Here is a 23,718-nt window from a genome sequence, read left to right on the forward strand (position 1 = left end):
AATTCCTCACCAGAGAATAATAATGGTTCTTGATGTTATTTTTCATGGAGACCTTCTCCTTCAAACTGATGAGGAGCTCCTGGCCAATCTGGAATGATGGGACTTTCATTTTTTTCGGCATGTTCAGAAAGGCCATAAGGATGATTGCTTCAGTACAGATGCATTTATTCTTGCATTTGGGGGGATACCCTCTCAGAGAAGATCAAGGCTGTGGTTTATTGGGTTGAAATGAAGGTGTACCTCCTACCACAGATGAGGTGTTTTCAGTTTTTGCATTTGAGACACATCTTCCCACTGCACAGCAGTGCCACATGTAATCAGACCGAGCCACAGCAAATAACTTTGAACAAATACCTTTTCAATGTGACCCCTCAAAGTTGTGTGTCTCCATCTTTCTATTTGAATTAACCACATACACATTGCATTAAATGCAGTTATTTTTCACATAATAAATAATAATTTTAAGATAGTATTCAAGAAAGTAAGTGATAGATACTTGAAATGGATGGAAAACTTGTTAGAATTAAATGTCAGTATTATAATGCAAATGCACTTTCCATCACAAATCTGGCTTTCCTTTACAAGAATAACAACAAATCAATTGTCAGTAGCTTGCCTTGTCCGCAGTGCAGTTGAGAATATGACACAAGTTCATTACATCTTGTATTATTTATGTAGATGGACCAAACACACCATAATGTCTATCATTTGGAACGATCCTTTATGAAAGATGGTGTAAATCTGGCAGCATGATATTTTTGCCTGGGAATATCTTGCAAGCACTGCTACACTTTACATTTATCTAATTATCACCTTGCTCAACAAATTGCACCATTGGTAATGCAAAATATTAAAATGTTGAAGAGCACACCATTATGTGACATCATTCAACCACCTCCTCCAATTCAGTCTGTCAGCAGTACACCTTGTTTCACATAAAAGGTGTTCGAGAAACGGAAACAAGGCCCACCTGCCAACCTTTATCAAAACTGTCCAATGGGTCAGCCTAGTGCACATTTGCTCTCATAGGAAAGCCATTACAGAAACAGTACAACAAGGAAAAACCTTATAGGTCATTGAGTCGAAGGACGTCCTCATTTGTTGGCTGAATAGTGCACTTTTCATAATAATAAATTACAACATCCTCAGAAAGGCTGCAGACTTGACAGATGTGATTGTTTGAAGTTCTTAAATAAAGGGTGGTGGAAAATTGTCAGGAAATTTTAAACCTGGATAGCTGATGCCAGTAGGAACCAAAATTAGTTATGTTGTGTTGGTCAACAACGCAGCATTTTTAAACTACAAAAACTTGGCGCCATGTGCTTCGATTGGCCATGGAATTGTCCTGTTGCCATTAGTTGGTTGATGGGCAGCGCTATGGTTGTCGGTTCACGCATACGAACATCCCTCGCTCCGTCACTGCCCGAATGCGATACACATGTGTCGAATAGCTCTTGCTGTTTGTCTCCACCTCACATCAGAGGCAGTCACATGTAAGCTTCTCTTTGAAGCACACACACGTCACCTGCAATTTAGTCATACAGTAAGCATGGCGGTACAGTATTCGTTTGAAGAACAATGAGATATGGGTTTTGTTTATAGACTAGCTGACGTAATGTGTGTGGTTTTTGCGACGTGTTGCATGAGATCTCAGCTTCCCCGCCAGTGTGTTGTTTATTGAAAAGTGCATCTTCCATTAATATGGCCTTTACAACACTCGGAACGTTCGTTATTGGGCAAGGGGAAATCCTCATGTCGCATGTGTCCATGGACGCCAGGAACAATGTTCACTTAACATTTGGGCAGACATTGTTGGTGATCATCTAATTGGACTGTTCCGTCTACCTCCTCAACTTACCAGCTCAAATCACCTTCACATCTTGCAAGAAACTCTACCCGGCCTGCTGGAAGATGTTCCCCTGGACATACGGCTACACATGTGGTTGCAGCATGTTGGGCACCCGCACATAAGTCTTGCTGTGCTCGGATATTTATATGAACTTTTTGACGGCCAGGTAATTGGCAGAGGTGCTCGTAGGACATGGCCCCCACAATCACCAGACCTCATGCCATCGGACTTTTTCCTGTGGGGAATCTCCAGGGTTCTCATTAACCAACTCGGACATTAACCACCTAGAAATGAAGAGGAATTAATGGATTGCATTCAACATGCCGCCAATCGCATCAGGGTAGTGCCAGGAATCTTGGAAAGAGTTCGGCGATACACCGTTTGATGTTACCAAACTTGTGTTATGTCAGAGGGTCGCCCGTTCGAGCACCTGCCTCAAGTAAACAATATCCTAGCTACAAAAAAGGCCCATTTCAGGGCCAACACAGTTTGCATAAGACTTTCTGTATGCAAAATAACAGCTGTTGATGGGTTTGTTCCCAGTACGTCTCATAAAACTACAAGGGATGTGTCGGAGCCCCAGTGGATTCGCCCCCAGAGTGGAAGGCTGGGGCACTACCACAGAGCATGTGGGCTGCCTTGGATACATCACGATCTCCGGCAGGCAAACATTCGCGGTCGTGCATTGTCCAGAGCATGCAGCAACAGGACAATCCCGCGGCCAATTGGAGCACATGGCGCCAAGTTTCTGTAGTTTAAAAATTGTGCGTTGTCAACCTAAACATTAGTAATTTTGGTCCTACTGGCATCAACTATCCAGGGTTAAAATTTCGTGACAGTTTTTCTCAATCCTGTATATAGCATAGAAATAAAATGTTCTTATTTGCTAATCACAATGCAATTTTACCATCATTTTATAATGTATCTCTCCACATATTCCTCTTAAAATAAATATTAATAAATGATATTATAAATTAACAACAGACTATCTACATGTAAAATTGATGCTGTTCCGTTACTCTGTGAGCCAGAGGTAGTTCAGTTTCGTTTATATACATGATTAAGTTTTCTTAATTTGCTCTTCCTTTTACTATTGAATGCACCTAAAGTCTTGTAAAATTTCTTACCGTTTGGGAAAAGTGTCTCTGCTTATAGGCTAAAGCACACCACTAAATTATGCATTAATAATTGTTTTAGATTAACTGTATACAGAACTATCTTTAAAGAAAACTGAAATTTATTAGCAATACACACACACACACACACACACACACACACACACACACACACACACACACACACACCACAGCTTCACTACAATTAAAACTGGGGGGAGTGGGGGGAATACAGGCCAACCTTTCTGCTGGGAAAGGGGGAATTTGACTAGAGGGGATCCCATGTTCCCAGAACTATTTACGTGCATACTGGAGGACATATTCAGGAAACTAAAATGAGTAAGAAAGTTGGAATATGCCTCAGTGGCAAGAGACTTGACAAGTTTGAGGTTCACTGAAGACATTCCTCTTCTCCAAAACTGCAAGGGAACTGCAGTCAATGCTTCAGTAGCTTAACTCACAAAGCAGGATGGCAGGACTCACAGTGAACAAATCTTAAACACAAGTAATGACAAATTCATTAGAAACCTCAATAGATCTTGAAGGAATGGAACTAACGTATGTATCACTATATATATATATACCTAGGCCAAATATTTTCCTTTAAGAACAAAATGGAAAAAGAAATAAAACAGAGAGTTTCCTTAGCTTGGAAAGCTTTCTGGGCCTTAAAAGTTCATACTGCTAGACACAACCCTGAATAGGAGGCTCAGAATGGATGTCAGACATGGGCTCTCAAACCCATAGAGAGAGATAGAGATACACACTCTACAGGTATGCCAAAGGAAAATCCAGAGGAAGATCCTTGGCGTCTCTCTGAAAGACAGAACATCAAACACCTTGATAGACAAGATGTCAGCAACAATAGACTTAGCACAGCAGGCTACGAGGACCAAATGGAAATGGGGCAGCCACATGGCGAGACTGAAAGACGACATATGGACAGCACGAGCTATCACATGTGACCCCCTACATCGGCAAGAGACTCCCAGGAAGACCTAAATGCAAATGGTCAGACTTATTCAGAAAACAAGCAAGAAGACGATGGATCAGCATAGCCAGAAACAGAATCAGCATAACCAGAAACAGAAAGGAATGGAAAGAACTAGAACTACATCTAAGTGATTAAGTGTAATTCAATATGTAGTGCACATTAAGTGTGGTATCTTCTTACGCGGACTAGTTCACTGGGTGAGTCTTCAAAAGCAGTTACCCCTATTTTTAGGAGGCCTTTGTCCTCCTTGGGACAATACAGGCTATTTGGCAGAGATGTAAATCTGCCACAGGGGCTGCTTTTGCTCCACTCACTAGTTTCCTGCTGCCATCTGTGTTTTACTATAATGTGTCCATAAATTTTGTGAAGATACCAGTGAATAAAAATTATTAGTTACAGTTTTATTTTCATTGTGCTTTATTTAATTCTTAGTTATTGTTGTTGTGGTCTTCAGTCCTGAGACTGGTTTGTTGCAGCTCTCCATGCTACTCTACCCTGTGCAAACTTCATCTCCCAGTACCTACTGCAACCTATATCCTTCTGAATCTGTTTAGTGTATTCATCTCTTGGTCTCCCTCTTTGGTTTCTACCCTCCACGCTGCCCTCCAATACTAAATTAGTGGTCCTTTGATGCCTCAGAACATGTCCTACCAACCAATCCCTTCTTCTAGTCAAGTTGTGCCACAAACTCCTCCCCAACTCTGTTCAATACCTCCTCATTAGTTATGTGATCCACCCATCTAATCTTCAGCATTCTTCTGTAGCACCACATTTCGAAAGCTTCTATTCTCTTCCTGTCTAAACTATTTATTGTCCATTTTTCACTTCCATATATGGCTACACTCCATACAAATACTTTCAGAAACGACTTCCTGACACTTAAATCTATACTCGATGTTAACAAATTTCTCTTCTTCAGAAACGCTTTCCTTGCCATTGCCAGTCTACATTTTATATCCTCTCTACTTCGACCACCATCAGTTATTTTGCTCCCCAAATAGCAAAACTCCTTTACTACTTTAAGTGTCTCATTTCCTAATCTAATTCCCTCAGCATCACCCGATTTAATTCGACTGCATTCCATTATCGTCGTTTTGCTTTTGTTGATGTTCATCTTATATCCTCCTTTCAAGACACTGTCCATTCTGTTCAGCTGCTCTTCCAGTTCTTTTGCTGCCTCTGACAGAATTACAATTTAATCGGCGAACCTCAAAGTTTTTATTTCTTCTCCATGGATTTGTCTTCTCTCTGAATTTTTCTTTTGTTTCCTTTACTGCTTGCTCAATATACAGATTGAATAACATTGGGGATCGGCTACAACTCACTCCCTTCCCAACCACTGCTTCCCTTTCATGACCCCCGACGCTCATAACTGCCATCTGGTTTGTGTACAAATTGTAAATAGCCTTTCGTTCCCCGTATTTTACCCCTGCCACCTTCAGAATTTGAAAGAGAGTATTCCAGTCAACATTGTCAAAAGCTTTCTCTAAGTCTACAAATGCTAGAAACGTAGGTTTGCCTTTCCTTAATCTATTTTCTAAGATATGTCGTAGGGTCAGTATTGCCTCACGTGTTCCAACATTTGTACAGAAGCCAAACTGATCTTCCCTTAGGTTGGCCTCTACCAGTTTTTCCATTTGTTTGTAAAGAATTCGTGTTAGTGTTTTGCAGCCATGGCTTATTAAACTGATAGTTCAGTAATTTTCACATTTGTCAACACCTGCTTTCTTTGGGATTGGAATTATCATATTCTTCTTGAAGTCTGAGGGTATTTCGTCTGTCTCATACATCTTGCTCACTAGATGGTAGAGCTTTGTTTGGCCTGGCTCTCCCAAGGCTGTCAGTAGTTCTGATGGAATGTTGTCTACTCTCGGTGCCTTGTTTCGACTTAGGTCTTTCAGTGCTCTGTCAAACTCTTCACGCAGTATCATATCTCCTATTTCATCTTCATCTACATCCTCTTCCATTTCTATAATAATTCTTAAGAACATCACCCTTGTATAGACCCTCTATATACTCCGTCCACCTTTCTGGTTTCCCTTCTTTGCTTAGAACTGGGTTTCCATCAGAGCTCTTGACATTCATACAAGTGGTTCTCCTTTCTCCAAATGTCTCTCTAGTTTTCCTGTAGGCAGTATCTATCTTATCCTTAGTGATATATGCCTCTACATCCTTACATTTGTCCTCTAGCCATCCCTGCTTAGCCATTTTGCACTTCCTGTCAATCTCATTTTGGGGACGTTTGTATTCCTTTTTGCCTGCTTCATTTACTGCATTTTTATATTTTCTCCTTTCATCAATTAAATTCAATATCTCTTCTGTTACTCAAGGATTTCTACTAGCCCTCGTCTTTTTACCTACTTGATCCTCTGCTACCTTCACTATTTCATCTCTCAAAGCTACCCATTCTTCTTCTTCTGTATTTCTTTCCCCCATTCTTGTCAATCGTTCCCTAATGCTCTCCCTGAAGCTCTCTACAACCTATGGTTCTTTCAGGTTATCCATGTACCATCTCCTCAAATTCCCACCTTTTTGCAGTTTCTTGAGTTTAATCTACAGTTCATAACCATAGATTGTGGTCAGAGTCCACATCTGCCCCTGGAAATGTCTTACAATTTAAAACCTGGTTTCTGAATCTTTGTCTTACCATTATATAATCTATCTGAGACCTTCCAGTATCTGCAGGCTTCTTCTATGTATACAACCCTCTTTTATGATTCTTGAAGCAAGTGTTAGCTACGATTAAGTTATGCTCTGTGCATAATTCTACCAGGCAGCTTCCTCTTTCATTCCTTTACCCCATTCCATATTCACCTACTACGTTTCCTTCTTTTCCTTTTCCTACTATCGAGTTCCAGTCACCCGTGACTATTAAATTTTCGTCCCCCTTCGCTATCTGAATAATTTCTTTTATCTCATCATACATTTCATCTATTTCTTCATCATCTGCAGAGCTAGTTGGCATATAAACTTGTACTACTGTAGTAGGTGTGGGCTTCGTATCTATCTTGGCCACAATAATGCGTTCACTATGGTGTTTGTTGTAGCTTACCCGCATTCTTATTTTCCTGTTCATTATTAAACATACTCCTGCATTACCCCTATTTGATTTTGTGTTTCTAACCCTGTAGTTACCTGACCAGAAGTCTTGTTCCTCCTGCCACCGAACTTCACTAATTCCCACTATTCTTAGTATCTTTCATTTATTGTGGGTTATGAAGAAGTCTTCTGTCAAAGACTCTTCTTATCAGATTAATCATAATTATTGAGAAATTTGAATTAATTTAATACATTAATATCCTTCATGTTAAACAATATCTGAAACTTTCAATAAATTTGATCAATTGCTCATGAAATTTATGTAAATTAGTAAAATAAGATATCATTTTTTGTATTTACTAAATTTTGTTCCTTACAGGTAATGTTTCTTGGAGAAATTGAAGAAATTTTAGATGTTATTGAACCAACACAATTTGCGAAAATACAGGAGCCACTTTTTAGACAAATTGCAAGATGTGTTTCCAGCCCTCATTTTCAGGTTGGTATATGTATAATGGCAGTTACAATGTATTTTGCGATTGTCGACTATCTGAAATTTACTTTGGTTTCATTTAGTGATCTCTTCAGCAGCAGAATTTGATGATATCTGCTATTTTTTGTTAAATTAAGTAATCATAGTGGTTATGATAAGTGTCCTCTGGAAATAAAAAAAAAATGTTACGTTTTGTATGATTGTTATGTTTCTTAAATTTTGTTAGTGCTATGCATTCCATGTGTCAGGAGAGTGCCACTGAGCAGTGAGAGTTGCTAGGGGTTGTTAGCAAAGTAAAAGTGTAGCTGTTGAGAGCAAATGAACTTCAGGTATTGTTTGTTTCAAAACATTGTTGGTACTGGCAGAACAGTTCACATATATTCTGTAAGTTACAGACCACATTGAATAACCCTTGTAAATAAATGCTACACACGTTTCAGTTCCACGGTAGATTGTATTTCAGTTGCAGCAATATAATGAAAAGGATAGTTGCCGCTCGGCATATAGCGGGGATGCTGAGTCACAGAAAGGCACACAAAAAGACTGTCACTAAGTTCTTCCATTGTTTGATTTTGTATTTCAGTTGCGCTATGTGGAGACTAGCAGTAAATACAAACAACACGTATTGCTGTTGGTGTGCAACGTCATTACTTACCGAGTTCCCTTTGAGCTTATCATAACAGATGCCTTCTATTTAACCCAGTTTGCTTGTATATCCAATATTCATTTCCTAGTCAATTTCTGTGGCAATTGCATACATCACTGTATTCTATAATAGGATTTTATCCCGTTTGTGTATTCATTCTAAAATGCTCATTGTTGTAATTGTCAGCTTTTTGATTTATGTATTCCATTTTTACTATTACATTGTTCAGATTAAAAGCAACATCTACATACACACATACCCCACAAGCTGCCATGTGGTATGTGGTGGAGGGTATCTTGTACCATACCCAGTCATTTCCTTTTCTTTTCTACTCGCAAATAGAATGAGGGAAAAGCAGTTGTCTACATGCCTCCATACAAGCTCTAATTTATCTTACTCTCGTGGTCCTTAGCAAAATGGCATTGGCCGCAACGGAATCATTTCGCAGTCAGTTTCAAATAACAGTTCTCAAAATTTTCTCAGTAGTGTTCCACAAAAAGAACATCATGTACATTATACCTACTGGTAACGAATCTAGAAGCCCACTTCCGAATTGCTTCAATGTCTTCCTTTAATATGACCTGATGGGGATCCCAAACACTTCAGCAATACTCAAAAATGGTTTGCACAAATTTCTATATGGGATCTTCTATGTGGATGAGCCAACTCCACTTAAACTCTCCCAATTAACTGAAGACAACCCACTTGCCTATACTACAACTTCTCTTTCATACTCATCACATGTCGCATCACTTAGCAGTGTTACACCTAAATATTTAATCGATGTGACTGTGCCAAGCAGTAATGTTGTATATGAATATTATGGGATAGTTTTTTCTACACCTCAGCATTAATTTACATTTTTACTTTCAAGTACACTATTAGAGAATAAATTTAGAAATTGAGTACACTCCAGGAATAAGAGCTTCTTTTTTTTCTTTGTTTGCTGTCTCCTGTCTTAAGAATTCTTAGACAACTCACTCCAGAGCTTACTCAAAAAGGACCTAACCTAAATCATCATGTTTTTAAATCAATCTTTCCTCAAAGTCTCACTTCTTTAAAACTTGCTCTTCCTGAGCTGCTGCTTACAAATATGTCCCTGCAGATATTTGCTCCACTATATAACTAGCTCATTTCTGAGCTCATCTCTTCAATTACTCCACATACATCAGTCTCCTGCTCATTAGTATGTACCTGTTCTTAGGCATCCCTTTCAACCTCCCAGTGCTCGGGAGGCTTGTTCGTTCAGAAAAAAAAAAAAGTGTGCATGTGGTGGTTGTGTTCATTCGAATTTCTCAACACTGGTAGTTCCTCAAAAGTGTGGCAGATGTCAGTTCAACTGCTTTGGACATGGGGAGTAATGGAAAACGACACTTAAACACACTTTGCTTGAAAAGTCAGGTGGTCCAACTAAACGGTTGCCCCTCAGCCACCCTCATCAGAGCCATGTGTGAATGGGAGCCTGGAGAAAATTTGTGAGCAGAGTTGGATTGCAAAGAATATGTCTTGAGTTTGAAAGATTGTGGTTGTAACAGTGTTTGGGGAAGATTTTTGCTGATTAAACATGATAGAAGTCATGTCAGTTATGTGTACTGTGGTACATGCCCTGTGTTCCTATTTTTCAGTTTCACTGCAGTCTATCTGAAGGTAGCCTGCAGAACATGTCATAGTGTCAGTTGTGAAGCATCATCAGCTGCAGTGAAAGAAGCTATAGCTGAAAAGCGTGTAGAAATGTGTGCAAGAGGTCTCTACCCATTTACATTTTCACTCTCGATGTCAGGAGCTTGTAAGAGTCTGTGCACAATTTTGATGGGTAAACATCACCAAAATACAGCATTATCCTACAAAAGTGTAGTGCAACTTTGACCCATTTTCATTGTCTGTTGTATAGGTATGGATTACAATGTTGTCTCCAGTAGGTGCTGTAATTCAGGAATATATGTGTACAGCATAACTGTGTTGATGTGAGAAAAGGTCCATCAATTAGAAACAAAAGCAGGCTACAGATGGCGAGTCACTACAGTCGCAATGGCAGGATGATGAGTCAGCCAGAGCAGGTGACCTCAACACTTCCCACTGTTTCCTGTTCAACAACATTGAAATCTTGTCAAGCATTCGCACTTGAGCTCATCATGCTCGAGAATGGGATGCTCAACAATGAGTGAGCAAGAACCCCAATTTGCGGGTCTTTACTTAAGAGAGACACTTTACTATTAGCCTTCTTTGAGTGTCGCTTCGTAGAAACCTTCCTCTCTAAATTGATATAGATGCCTGTAAACCAGTGATCTCATACATACTTCTCATTTTGGTTTTTCTCGTACATTCATTTTGCCCATTGTTTTTCAGTATTATTTCTCCACATTATTTAACAGTAACATGACTAGTTAGAGCTAAACCTAATCAAAGTTCTTGCTAACCTGGTATGCCTCATCCATTTCGAAAGATCAAGAATTGAGAGTGTCTCTTCGTACGAAAATTCCAAAATTCATCATCCTCTGTGTTTCGTTTACTTAAAACTTCCCTATTGCCACTTCCCCTTAATTCCACAGGACTAATAATAGTGGTTCTTTCCTCATTTACCCAAAATCTGCAAACCGTCTCTGTCTAAACCATATTACACTAGCAGCCTCTCTCTGAAAATGAAAATGACAGATACTGAATCATTACATTGTTGATGATTTTCTTATTTTTGGGAATCATGGTCACATATAACTGATTAATGATTTCTTAATTTGATTTTACTTTTATTTCCTTTGGGGCACTATTGTAGTTTCAGCTCTGCAGCCATTTTCAAGTGATTCTGAGTCTATGTTGTTTGTCGTATCACATGAAAATGGTTAAAGAGCCAAAATGGTAATAATTTCCAAAAGGAAATAAAAGAACAGCTAGGTGGCGAAAGTTTTACCATTTATATAATTTTCCTGTTCTGTCAGGGACTAGCGACTGACCCATAAAAGGCTTGGAGGCACAATGTAGGAAAGAATGCCTGCACCCCCCACCAGTCCTCTCTCTCTCTCTCTCTCTCTCTCTCTCTCTCTCTCTCTCTCTCTCTCTCTCTCTCTCTCACACACACACACACACACACACACACACACACACACACACACACACACACACACACTCTGTCTTATAAATTCTTGTCATCACTTTCTTTCATTCTTGAAATTCAGCTGTCTCCCTGTACTGACTGATTTCAATTTTTTATTCCTCAAACCCTCCAGAGGCAGATTAATGAAGTTTTATGGGTGGGCACAATTGCCTAGAGGAGTAAGAAGACCCAGGGGTCGTGTCCATGAAGGTTAAGGAAAAAAAACCTTCAAAAACTACTGTTTTAAGCTGCTTTGAGATTTAGAAATATCAAACAGCTGCAAAAATGTGTGTTATTGAGACAAAAAGTTTTAAATTTCTTGAAATGTGTGCCATTCACAACCTTCTTCTGAGTAACTTCATTTGCATAATTCTTAACGCACGACGACGTCATAAGCCTTTTGTTAAAGTAGAGTTGATAAGCACATGAAAAGCAAGTAAACTGAAATTTACTTTTAAAACTGTAGCTCTGGCCAGTTTAGTTTATATAATAATTGTTAAGTCCTGAATAGATACTCAAATATTTATGATTTTTATTTTCAATACAATTCACAATGATACAAACGTAGTTGGAATAAAAATGCAATATCCATATTAATTATGTAGTCAAAACAATGTGTTTGAGACTGATATCTCCAAGTAAATGGTGAGAATGATATTCCATTGTTACAGTAGCTCAAAGCTTACTCCCCCCCCCATCCTCTCGTTATTCTTTTTCCCCTCCCTTGGGGAACATATCTGGGATGTTTTTGGGAATGTGTTCTGCATTTTCAATAGCTGACATCAGAACTGTCTTCTCTTTTTTTTTAATCCTTCCTCCACTTTGGAGTTTGTGGTTCTTGTTTTCTTCTCCCTCCCCGTGCACTCTTGAAGGGTGGACCACACATCTGACCTGTAACAGGTGACTGGGTAAGATGTTAATTCCCAGCCCTGGGTTTTGACAGATAGGGTTTGCACGTACCCGTCAGTACAAGCCAGACTCTGGCAGGGGTGAGTGCCTTCCCAAATTGCTGATTGGTCCCTCTGTCAGATGTTTGTGAGGTGTGAACAATCACTTCAGGTGGGTGCGGCCCCCTCTGAGTGGAGGGGCCCGCAGTTGGAAGGAGCATGCCATCAAAGATGATGGCAATGAGCTAATTATCTTCTTCACATTCAATGTCCAATAAACTTGTTTACACAATGGCACTTTGCTTTTCGAGACTACTTCTAATCCTCAAACACAAATGCTTGCAGCTCAGCTCCTCTGTGGCTGTCCTGTTTGTGTCGAGGCCCATCAAATGTTGAATTTTTCTTATGGTATTATTTACCCTGGGCTGCTTGATGATCAGACCGAGGCAGAAATCCAGACGTACCTCTCTGAACAGGGCTCCATTGGGTGATGAAAAAGGTAGATGCATCCTTAGTGCCCAAAAGCACCCTTTTTCTCACTTTTGAGAGAGTGGTGCCTCCCTCAGAGACCAAAGCAGGCTACGAAGTTATCACAGTCAGACTGTACATTCCAAACCCGATGGGTTGCTACCAGTGTCATCATTACTGCACTCGAATGTCCTGTCGACCCCTTAGCTAAATGTGTAATCGGTGGTAGGGATGTTCACAAGGGTAATAGTCCGCTTCCTTCTTCCCGCTGTATCAATTGCAATGGCGACCATGCAGCCTCGTCCCGAGATGTCCCATGTATCTCAATTTGTGGGCTGCCCAAGAGATCTGGGTGAAGGAAAAAGTGCTTTACTCTGTTGCTCTCAAGTTGTTGGCTAGTCAGACACCCTGTTTTCTACCATCTGGCATCTACAGTACTGTTCTTGCTACATCTCGCTCCACGAAGGGCATGGCCATGCCGACATAAGACCTCGTATTCAGCACCTTGGTTGTAAAATAGTCCAGCATCGTGATAACGTCCCCATCTCCTCTTCCAGCTGTGCAACAAGTCAACAAACTTTTGCCTCGGATGCCGAAGTCACCTGCTACACAACTGACAGGCTGGAAAGAACAGATTGTGCAGACGTTATACATCCCTCCAGCCAACAAACATCTGGGTCTTCCTCTGCAAACCGGAACGGCTCCAAGAAGTCAAACAAAGGCAAATGGTCTTCTCATTTGCCAACTCGGAGATTTCTTCAATGGTGTCAGCATGTTATACCTTCACCTGCCCAACCTCTGTATTGCTGCTGCACAGTGCCAACCATTTTTCTGCTGTGGACTCTGCAGACCGACAGAGAGAGAATTCTGACACTTATGTAGATCTCATGGAACAGAACCCTCCAGCCTCTACGTCCTGTAGCAGTGAGTCTTCAAACGCTGGCACTTGGCAGCTGCTGAGCTGAAACAACTTCATCTTTGCCCTCCTCCCCTTTCCTCTTCATGACTCTCCTCCAATGGAACGTTCATGGCCTTAGATCCAATGAAGAGGAATTATGGCTGCTCTTGGAATTGAAGTGTCCGGTTGTTGTCTGCCTCCAGGAAACAAAATTACATCCTCAAGACTGCTTTGAGCTCTCGCATTTCTTTTAGGTCTGCCTTGACCTTCCCATCCCAAGGACAGCAATCCAACTCGTGGGGGAGTCACACTGCTCATCCAGGATAACATTCCTAGTCAAACCATCTCCTTGTCTACCCAGCTTCAAGCTGTTGCAGTCCTTCCTCACTTCACCTTTTCTTTTTGTATTGTTTACATCACTCTGTCATTTGGTGTCACCAGGACAACTTCCGTCAGTCTATTGGGCAACTCACTTACCCCTTTCTGTTACTGGTGACTTTAATGTGCACAATCCCCTTTGGGGCTCTTCAAGAACCTGTCAGAGAGATGCCTTCATGGCTGACCTTCTCAATCAACTTAACCTCATTTGTCTTCCACTGGAGCACCCACATTCCTTTCAGATTACATGTACATCTAATCCCATTTGGAACTCTCCTTCTGTACTGCTCAGCTTTCCTGTGGTCTCGATTGGTTCATTATCTCTGACAGGTACCCGAACGACAATTTCCCATGTGCTATCCGTTTTCTGACTCTTATCCCACGTACGTGCAACCTTTAGCAGACAGCATTTCTCTTGTAGTGATGACCAGGTAGAATACCTTACAAATTTTATCCTTACCACCGCAGAATGTTCAATTCCTCGTAGTTTCTATTTATCACACCATGTCCTGGTCCCTTGGTGGACTGAGGTGTGCTGCGATGCAATTCGGGTGCACAGAAGTGCTCTCCGCACTTTTAACCATCATCCTACAATGACAAACTGAATTCATTACAAACAGTTGCGAGACAGTGTCGTCGTGTTCTTTGGGATAGCAAAAAAGCTAACTGGGTTTCATTTACTAGTTCTTTTAATGGTTCTGCTTCTTCTTCCGTCGTATGGGCGCACCTCCAAAGGCTCTCTGGGACCAAGGTCCATTCCCCAATTTTTGGCCTGACAGTTGCAGATGACGTCCTAGTAGACCCTGTTGCTATTTCCAACACATTGGGCCACTATTTTGCAGAGATTTCGAGCTCCACCCAGTATCATCCTGTCTTTCTCCATCGGAAATGAGTCAGGGTGGCTCAGACGATATCCTTCTCTGCTGAGAATCGTGAGTTCTACAATGCTGCCTTTACTATGAAGGAGCTAGATCATGCTCTCACCCCGTTCCGATCCTCCGCCCCTGGGCCAGATGATGTTAACATTCAGATGTTGCATAACTTTTGTTTTGCAGGCAGGCTTATTCTCCTCCCCGGCCCTCTGCCCAAAGGTCGGACAGTGTTGACATTCAGATCTTGCCGATCCTTTCTCTTGCAGGCAAGCACTTTCTCCTTCATACGTACAATCAACAGAGGGCACATTTCCCAGATGCTGGTGTGAAGCATCTGTCTTGCCCATACCCGTACCTAAGATTGGTAAAGACAAACATCTTCCATATATTTACTACCCCATTTCTCTCACCAGCTGTGTTTGAAAAGTAATGGAACATATGATGCATGTGCAGCTGGTATAGTGGCTTGAATCCCGCAATTTACTAACAACGACTGCACAGTGTAGATTTCGTTAACACCGTTATGCAGCTGACCATCTCATTACTTTGTCCACCCACATCATGACTGGTTTTCTGCGCAAATACCAGACTGTACCTGTGTTTTTCAATTTGGAGAAAGCCTACGTACGACACCTGCTGGAGGACTGGTATCCTGCGTGCTCTGTGCACGTGGAGCTTCCAAGACCGAATTTCCTCCAGGTATTTTTAAAAGATTGAATTTTCAAGGTATATACATGTGGTTTCTACCTTGTTAGACATCTTTATCCAGGAAAACAGTGTATATCCAGGGTTCCATCCTGAGCATCATCTTCTTTGCTATAGCAAGTTGCTATTATGGCCCATCTCCTACCAGGCGTCTCTGGCTCTCTTTTCATTAACAATTTTGCCATCTATTGCAGCTCTCCATGGACCATGGACTTGTCTCCTTGCGCAGAGTATCCAGTGTTGTCTCAGCTGTCTATATTTATGGACCATCGACAATGGCTTTTGCTTTTCTACTGACAAATCCATTTGTGTGAATTACTGGTGGCGCAGTTGGTTTCTTCCACCACGTTTACCTCTTCGGCGTGTTGCTCTTCTGTTAGTTGAAACTATGAAATTCCTGGGGCTCATACTTGATAGGAAACTTTCTTGGTCCTCCCATGTGACTTATCTGGCCGCCCACTGTACGCAGTCCCTCAACGTCCTATGTATCTGCAGCGGTACTTCATGGGGAGTGGATTGGACCACACTACTCCATTTGTACCAATCCCTTGTATGCACGGATTTAGACTATGGTTGTCCATTTGGTGTTTGGTGCCTTTTACACTAGCCCGGTTGAAAGTCTGTATGCAGAAGCTGCTGCACTACTGAAGTCGTACCACCTTGATTTTCTCCTCAGCATAAATTTGTGCTGTTATGCCTGATCACCCATCCTATTCCGCCTCTTTCGATGACTCCTTTGACCGCCAGTATGGGGCACATCTCTCTTCTCTTTTACCGCCTGAAGTTTGCTTTCGATTATTGCTCTGACAGCTTAACTTCACGCTACCTGCCACTTTCCCAATGTATTTGAACCCTTCACCACCTTGGCTTTGTTTGCTGGGCCATGTTCACCTTGGACTTCATTCGCTTCTGAAGAACACTTCTCCAGCCTCGTTCTTATCACCGTAAGTTTCTCGACCTTCACCTTCGCACAAAACTTCGTGATAGTACCTTTGTGTACGTTGATTGCTCTCGGACTGACTGTGCTGTTGGGTGTATGGTCCCCAATTATTTTCGGTATTGGCTTCTGGAACATTGCTCAGTATTTGTGGCGGAGCTCTTTACTCTCTATCAGACCATGCAGTACATCCGGTGATACAGGCTTCTCAATTGTGTCATCTGCTCCAACTCTCTGCGGCCTTCACAGGCTCTGTAAGCTGTATGCCGTCCATCCCTTGGTGCAATGGGTTCAGGAAAGCTTTCACTTGCTCACTCTTTATGAAGCCATTGTGACGTTTATGTGGGTCCCTGGTCCACATTGATTTGATGGGAAATGCCTTTTTTTAACCACTTACGTTCTCATTTATATTTGCTGTCGTGAGTTATCGGCTGTTTTAGCGAACTACACATGGGCAGTAGCGTGTTTTACTTTGACCTGTCATAGGAATATGGCAAAGGACATTTGAACTTCAGTTCAGGATTTGCATTGTGTCTATGGCTAATTGTATCGACCTTCCTCCAAGACCCTGTTTTTAGCTGTCTTTCCTTCTGTCAATTGGACTTAATGTGTAGTCGTTTTTAACTCCTTAATTGTCTTCATTTTCTACAGTTGTGATATGGGAGTGTATGGCTTTAGTTGTTTTTGCACCCTAAAACAAAACAAAGCTTGCTTACAGGTACATAATGCTATAGTCTTGAATGTAATATACACTATTGTATGCTCAAGAGCACTCATCACATCGAGTAAGTCTGTGCACAAAAGCTCACTTTTCACTGCCTGAGTAAATACAGTAAAACTAATTTAGTTTCATCAATTAGTTTGATCCATTTACCACCTGGAGATGATAGGTGAACATCAAAATGCTTAGTACTTAACAAGTAAAACAACTGATGTAGAAATTCTCTGTACTTTGTAATTTAACTTTACAGTCGCAGCATCAAAAACAGTCCACTATGGACGAGAATGTGTAAAAGTTTGTGAGTAATCTCAGATAATGTTACTTTACTATTGCTGATTCCAAAATTAAGTTATATAGTAACAGGAAACACTGGTCAACATAATACGCAACGAGTTATGTACTTGGTGTTATTTTTCAAGCATGTTTCATGCTGCACAAATCTTAAAACTCCACTCTGTGAAGACGAATGTCCCCTTCACACTGAGCTACCACTGTAAGAACATTTTCAGTAGCAGCTTTTACATGACACCACTTGGTGGTGCGTTTGACTGGCCGAACTTTGGTGCACTGCCAGTGAAAAGTCAGCATGTGACGTCAGCGTAGCAGTAGCAGTAATGGCACCAAAACAGCAGCTTGTGGTAGCATCAAAAGCTGATTGCAGCAACTGTTCTCAATAGTGGCGTACATGCTGCGCTGTGGGCAAAGCAGATAATGCCCTAATGGAAAGCATGTGCTTCTGTGGTAAATGGGGAAGCCCTGCTAATTTTTGGTGTGCCACAATTAGAACAGTTGGGGGAACACAAGTCACTGGTACAGGTAGTACACTATGTCAGGCACACAAAGTAAAGTGGCTTGGGGAATACTGAATTGAATGATGAAATCCACTGTCCAAGACTCTAAATTTTTGTACTTAACTTAGGTGCAGATTACAAAAATTACCATTTGATTTTAATTTAGTTTCAACTCTCCCCTCCTCTTTGATCCAACCTTGGTCGCCTCATTATTTTGACAACATTGTCTACTTGTGTACTGTAATATTTTCCAACTTATTATTGCTATATAACTCAGATTAACAAAAGAAATTATCATGATTAGTTCATTAATTCTGCAAATGTATTTAGACTTTTTGTTAGAAGGGCAGTCCTTTTATACCGATGTGTAAATTAAACTAACCATTTGTGGGAAACGAACCTGTATACAGGAATAATATGCAAGGAGTGTTACAGTACTCACTAGCAAGCTTTATACTTGCACCTTATGGCACTCATTTCGTATGGTTCGCGCCCTGGCCCTTCACATTTCGACAGTATTAAAAGTCAGGCAGTGATTTGCCAGGGAAACCTGTAATTTTTGGAGGACTTACAAAATATTATAAGAAACTGAAAAATGTCGTGGGTATTTGAACTATTTGTGACCGAAATGAGTCTTTTTCTTTTAAATTGTTTAGGAAGTTGTTCATTAAAGTACATTCAGTTTGGTGTAGTTCCATAAGGGAAGGCAAAGCAGTGCATTTACTAAGGCTCACAGTGATATTCGACTTAAATACAGCGCTATGCTTAAAGTGCACAGGAGCTGTAGTGTAAAGAGTTCCCATTTTGAAACACCTCTGTCTTTATCAAATTGTATTAATTATTGAAATAGCTTTATTTTTTAATCCAAATATAAAAAGTAACCAATTTTAGTTTCTGAAATTGCAGATCTTTCAAAGGCCAGTTTTGAAAAATAAGGAATGTAAGAATATATTTGCAAAATGATGAACAAACCTATGCATGAATGCAACAACATATCAGTGCGCTTGTAAGTTACTCTGTGGTTCCATGTCATTGGGCAGTTGAATGGTCTCTTATGGTACCATAGGACTCTGTCTCAGGATTTAACATCATAGAACAAAGAAATTCATATGTTTGTCTGCTAGCTAAATTTGGTATTGTGCGAAATTGTGAACACTATAATGTGACTATTTTAGGTGGCGCCTGTTCTGAACTATGGTTACGTAAGACACTGGTTGGGGTCAGGCTTGAACTACCTCATTTACGACATTGCCAACCACAGCAAGCAGTTGCACAGTAGTTGTCACGAAGTGGTTTCTGCACTCCACTTTGCTTTGTTTTGTGCATAGCGCTTTATTTTCATATCTTCATTTAAAATGAGCAAAGATACTAGTGCTGATCCATCATGGTGTTTTGAGTGAGTGTCTCATGACACCAGAAGGAATCTGTGATCTATGTGATGGTTCTACTCTTCCAGAAAGATAGAACATGGTTGTAGGCTGGCTGCGAGAGAGAAATGGGGCTTATTCCCCATGCACAGCTGCTCACCTACCGGACATTCGAATTTCTCTTTTGTTTATGCTCAGTGGCCACTGCTACATTGTGTTCACACTAGAGTGACCATGCCAAGAGTCTTCGTGTAAACCACATACTTAGTTGTGGCTCCCCTCCCCTGCCAGTCCAACTTCCAATCTTAAGTATCTCATTGGTTCTACCTGTAGCATTGTCAAGGTGGATTGCACAGCCCACAAAAGTGCACTGTAACAAGCTACAATTTCAAAAACAGTGCTCTGCAGATTTTTGTCCTTATCATGTTTGGTGGGAAAAGAAAAGTAATGTCAAGAAAAACCGTAAATTAAAATCATTCTGTACATTGGCGAGAAAATTATGCTTTTTGTCAACAAAAACAATAATTTGCTGACAGCTTAAATAGAGGCAAAAGAAGAATAACAGTCAGACACTCTTATTATAGAGAATAAAAATTATTTATTCTCATTGATCATTATTTTATCTCCCAACATACCCCGCCCCACCACCACCGCCTGCCCTTCTCCACCATTTAGCAAGACAAAGTTTAAAATTTACATGTCTAACCATTTACATACTAAAACTGAAACTAGGTATGTCTGGAAAGTAAGTTTCCTTTCATTCTACCGCCACTGTAGCACATTTACACTTGTCCCTCTGGTTCATTGTCTTTCCACTGACTTCATTACAGCCAGATTGTGTTGCGTTTACATTTGTTAGTGATCGTTTAAAATGTTTAAGGATTCTCTGAGCCTTCCAACTTTAGTGCATTCTGTAATACGGTTTTTGAACACAAAGAATGTTAAGCCAGCTGAAATTCATGAAAAAGTTGTAGAAATTTATGGTGAAACTGTAATGACTGTTGTAATGGTGTGAAAGCAGGTAAAACAATTTAATGATGAATGAAGTAATGGCCATGGCAAAGCACAGAGTGGATGGCCTTCAGTTGTCAGTGAAGGTTAACTTGAGAAATTGAATGAGAAAATTTGTGAAGACAGACAGTTCACAATGGGAATGCTTTGTGATGAGTTTCTTTAAATTTCAAAAACTATTTTGCTTGAGATTGTCACAAATTGCTTAAATTTTCACAAATTGTGTTCCTGTTGGGATCCGAAAAAGCTTATGGCTGTCCATAAAATGAAGCAACTTGGCAGTACTTTGACATGAAGTGGCAATGGAGATGAACTGTTAAACAGAATTGTGACCGGTGATGAAACTTGGGTTTGTCATGTCATGCTCCAGAATCTAAGGAACGGTGGCACTCACAATCCCCCCCAAAAAAACATGAGTTTAAAACAATGTTGCCACACAAAAAATTATGTTTACTGTGTTCTGGCACAGAGAGATCATTCTGCTTGTTGAGCTCTCAATAATGTTTATTTTACCAAAAATATGTGTTACACTTTCTAAAAATAACTGATGAAGAAATGCAAGAGTTTGGTGATCTTTGAACATGCTCATCAGTAACATTCATTGATGATGTTTAATCATTTCTGAGAAACAATCTCAATGAAAAATTCGCAAACTCCACCTACTTGGTTAAAACAATTTCCTGCCTCACCACATTACTTTTGCAGTGTGAATGCAAAGTCGGGCTTCTCTGCTGTGAGTAGTGTGTTTATACCATCTACTAACATGAAATAGGAATGAGGTTTTTTTACAGTGGAAGTACATTTTACATATTTAAATTCATTTGTAGTATTAATAGATCTACTGGTTTTGGCTATTTCAACACTGCCCCATGGAACATGGGACCTCGTCGCTAGATGGCTAGATGCAGATAGTATAGGCTGCCCCAAGGTAGCCCTATTATACTGGACCTATGGATATGCGAGACCCTTCACCGCTCCTGACTGTTGGAACTTGGCAAGGGCAGTTTGATCGTGTAGGCTACGGCCAAACTACCTTATTATTCCTATGTCAGCAATTTATCCACTGCTGCCCACGGTCAGGCATCCGAGCTGATGCTGCATGAATCCACACTAAAATTTTGTTCACTCATTCTTCCTGTTGATGCCAGAAGTCAGGCTGGCTGAGAACATAACTCAGATAACACTGTGACTCATATCTTATGCCAGTCTGAAGTCTGCGTCTTTATGAACATACCTCCTTACCTTAATACAGGAACATTCCAGACAGTTCAGCTCTGGGCTTGACACAGATGTAGTAAGTTGAGAAACTGTGATAAAAATAGGCTAAGGAAGGAGTTTGATTAGCCTGCGAGCAAATATAGAAAAAGATATGGTACAAAGACAATTTATTATTGTGACACACTAGTCTCTGATAATCTTGCTTAAGATAATGTTGCAGTTTAATGTATCTGTAGGTATAGGTGTACTCACTTGGTTTGAGAACAAGCAAAGCATTTCGTAATCAAATCAATCTGTAGCGCCATTATTCACTGTTGAAAGTTTTATTAAACAATGGAAAATAGACTTTGGAAGGCTGTCTGCGTCTTAACAGGCTGCACGTGTTTGAAATTTACTCCAGTTATGGGCATGCTATCTGACACTGTACTGCAACCTGTAGATGCTGATCTCACATTGCCATCGACCAGCAGAATCCCTACACTGTGCAAAAGCGAAGCTACAGTCCTCTAACACAAGCCGTTGTGACCCCGTATTTGTTACCGTAGCTGAGCCTTGTAATGTCTTAGGTCAATAGACATATCATGGCTGATAAGAATTTAGATATTGCTAATACTTCTTGTAGACTATCAACCATTAGTTACTGTGGAATTTATTCTTATCTTCATATCTTTTCTCTTTTATCATGGCTAGAGGACAAATGTAAGGATGTAGAGGCTTATCTCACCAGGGGTAAGATAGATACTGCCTACAGGCAAATTAAAGAGACCTTTGGAGATAAGAGAACCACTTGTATGAACATAAAGAGCTCTGATGGAAACCCAGTTCTAAGCAAAGAAGGGAAAGCAGAAAGGTGGAAGGAGTATATAGAGGGTCTATACAAGGGCGATGTACTTGAAGACAATATTATGGAAATGGAAGAGGATGTAGATGAGGATGAAATGGGAGATACGATACTGCGTGAAGAGTTTGACAGAGCACTGAAAGACCTGAGTCGAAACAAGGCCCCCGGAGTAGACAATATTCCATTGGAACTACTGACGGCCGTGGGAGAGCCAGTCCTGGCAAAACTCTACCATCTGGTGAGCAAGATGTATGAAACAGGCGAAATACCCTCAGACTTCAAGAAGAATATAATAATTCCAATCCCAAAGAAAGCAGGTGTTGACAGATGTGAAAATTACCGAACTATCAGCTTAATAAGTCACAGCTGCAAAATACTAACACGAATTCTTTACAGACGAATGGAAAAACTAGTAGAAGCCGACCTCGGGGAAGATCAGTTTGGATTCCGTAGAAATACTGGAACACGTGAGGCAATACTGACCTTACGACTTATCTTAGAAGAAAGATTAAGGAAAGGCAAACCTACGTTTCTAGCATTTGTAGACTTAGAGAAAGCTTTTGACAATGTTGACTGGAATACTCTCTTTCAAATTCTAAAGGTGGCAGGGGTAAAATACAGGGAGCGAAAGGCTATTTACAATTTGTACAGAAACCAGATGGCAGTTATAAGAGTCGAGGGACATGAAAGGGAAGCAGTGGTTGGGAAGGGAGTAAGACAGGGTTGTAGCCTCTCCCCGATGTTATTCAATCTGTATATTGAGCAAGCAGGAAAGGAAACAAAAGAAAAATTCGGAGTAGGTATTAAAATCCATGGAGAAGAAATAAAAACTTTGAGGTTCGCCGATGACATTCTAATTCTGTCAGAGACAGCAAAGGACTTGGAAGAGCAGTTGAACGGAATGGATGGTGTCTTGAAGGGAGGATATAAGATGAACATCAACAAAGGAAAAACAAGGATAATGGAATGTAGTCAAATTAAGTCGGGTGATGCTGAGGGAATTAGATTAGGAAATGAGACACTTACAGTAGTAAAGGAGTTTTGCTATTTGGGGAGCAAAATAACTGATGATGGTCGAAGTAGAGAGGATATAAAATGTAGACTGGCAATGGCAAGGAAAGCGTTTCTGAAGAAGAGAAATTTGTTAACATCCAGTATAGATTTAAGTGTCAGGAAGTCATTTCTGAAAGTATTCGTATGGAGTGTAGCCATGTATGGAAGTGAAACATGGACGATAAATAGTTTGGACAAGAGAATAGAAGCTTTCGAAATGTGGTGCTACAGAAGAATGCTGAAGATTAGATGGGTAGATCACATAACTAATGAGGAAGTATTGAATAGGATTGGGGAGAAGAGAAGTTTGTGGCACAACTTGACCAGAAGAAGGGATCGGTTGGTAG

At 40.5% G+C, this 23,718-nt stretch overlaps 1 protein-coding gene across 2 annotated transcripts in view; it reads left to right on the forward strand.

The window, feature by feature from the left end:
- LOC126471500 (serine/threonine-protein phosphatase 2A 56 kDa regulatory subunit epsilon isoform) overlaps positions 1-23,718 on the forward strand; it is a 296,643-nt gene that overhangs the window by 240,989 nt on the left and 31,936 nt on the right. For both annotated transcript variants that reach the window (XM_050099725.1, XM_050099718.1), the window contains exon 8: positions 7,377-7,496. In XM_050099725.1, the coding sequence (XP_049955682.1) occupies positions 7,377-7,496 (120 nt within the window). The remainder of the gene's footprint in view (positions 1-7,376; positions 7,497-23,718) is intronic.

The sequence above is a fragment of the Schistocerca serialis genome, chromosome 1, assembly GCF_023864345.2.
Source record: "Schistocerca serialis cubense isolate TAMUIC-IGC-003099 chromosome 1, iqSchSeri2.2, whole genome shotgun sequence".
Lineage (NCBI taxonomy): Eukaryota > Metazoa > Arthropoda > Insecta > Orthoptera > Acrididae > Schistocerca > Schistocerca serialis.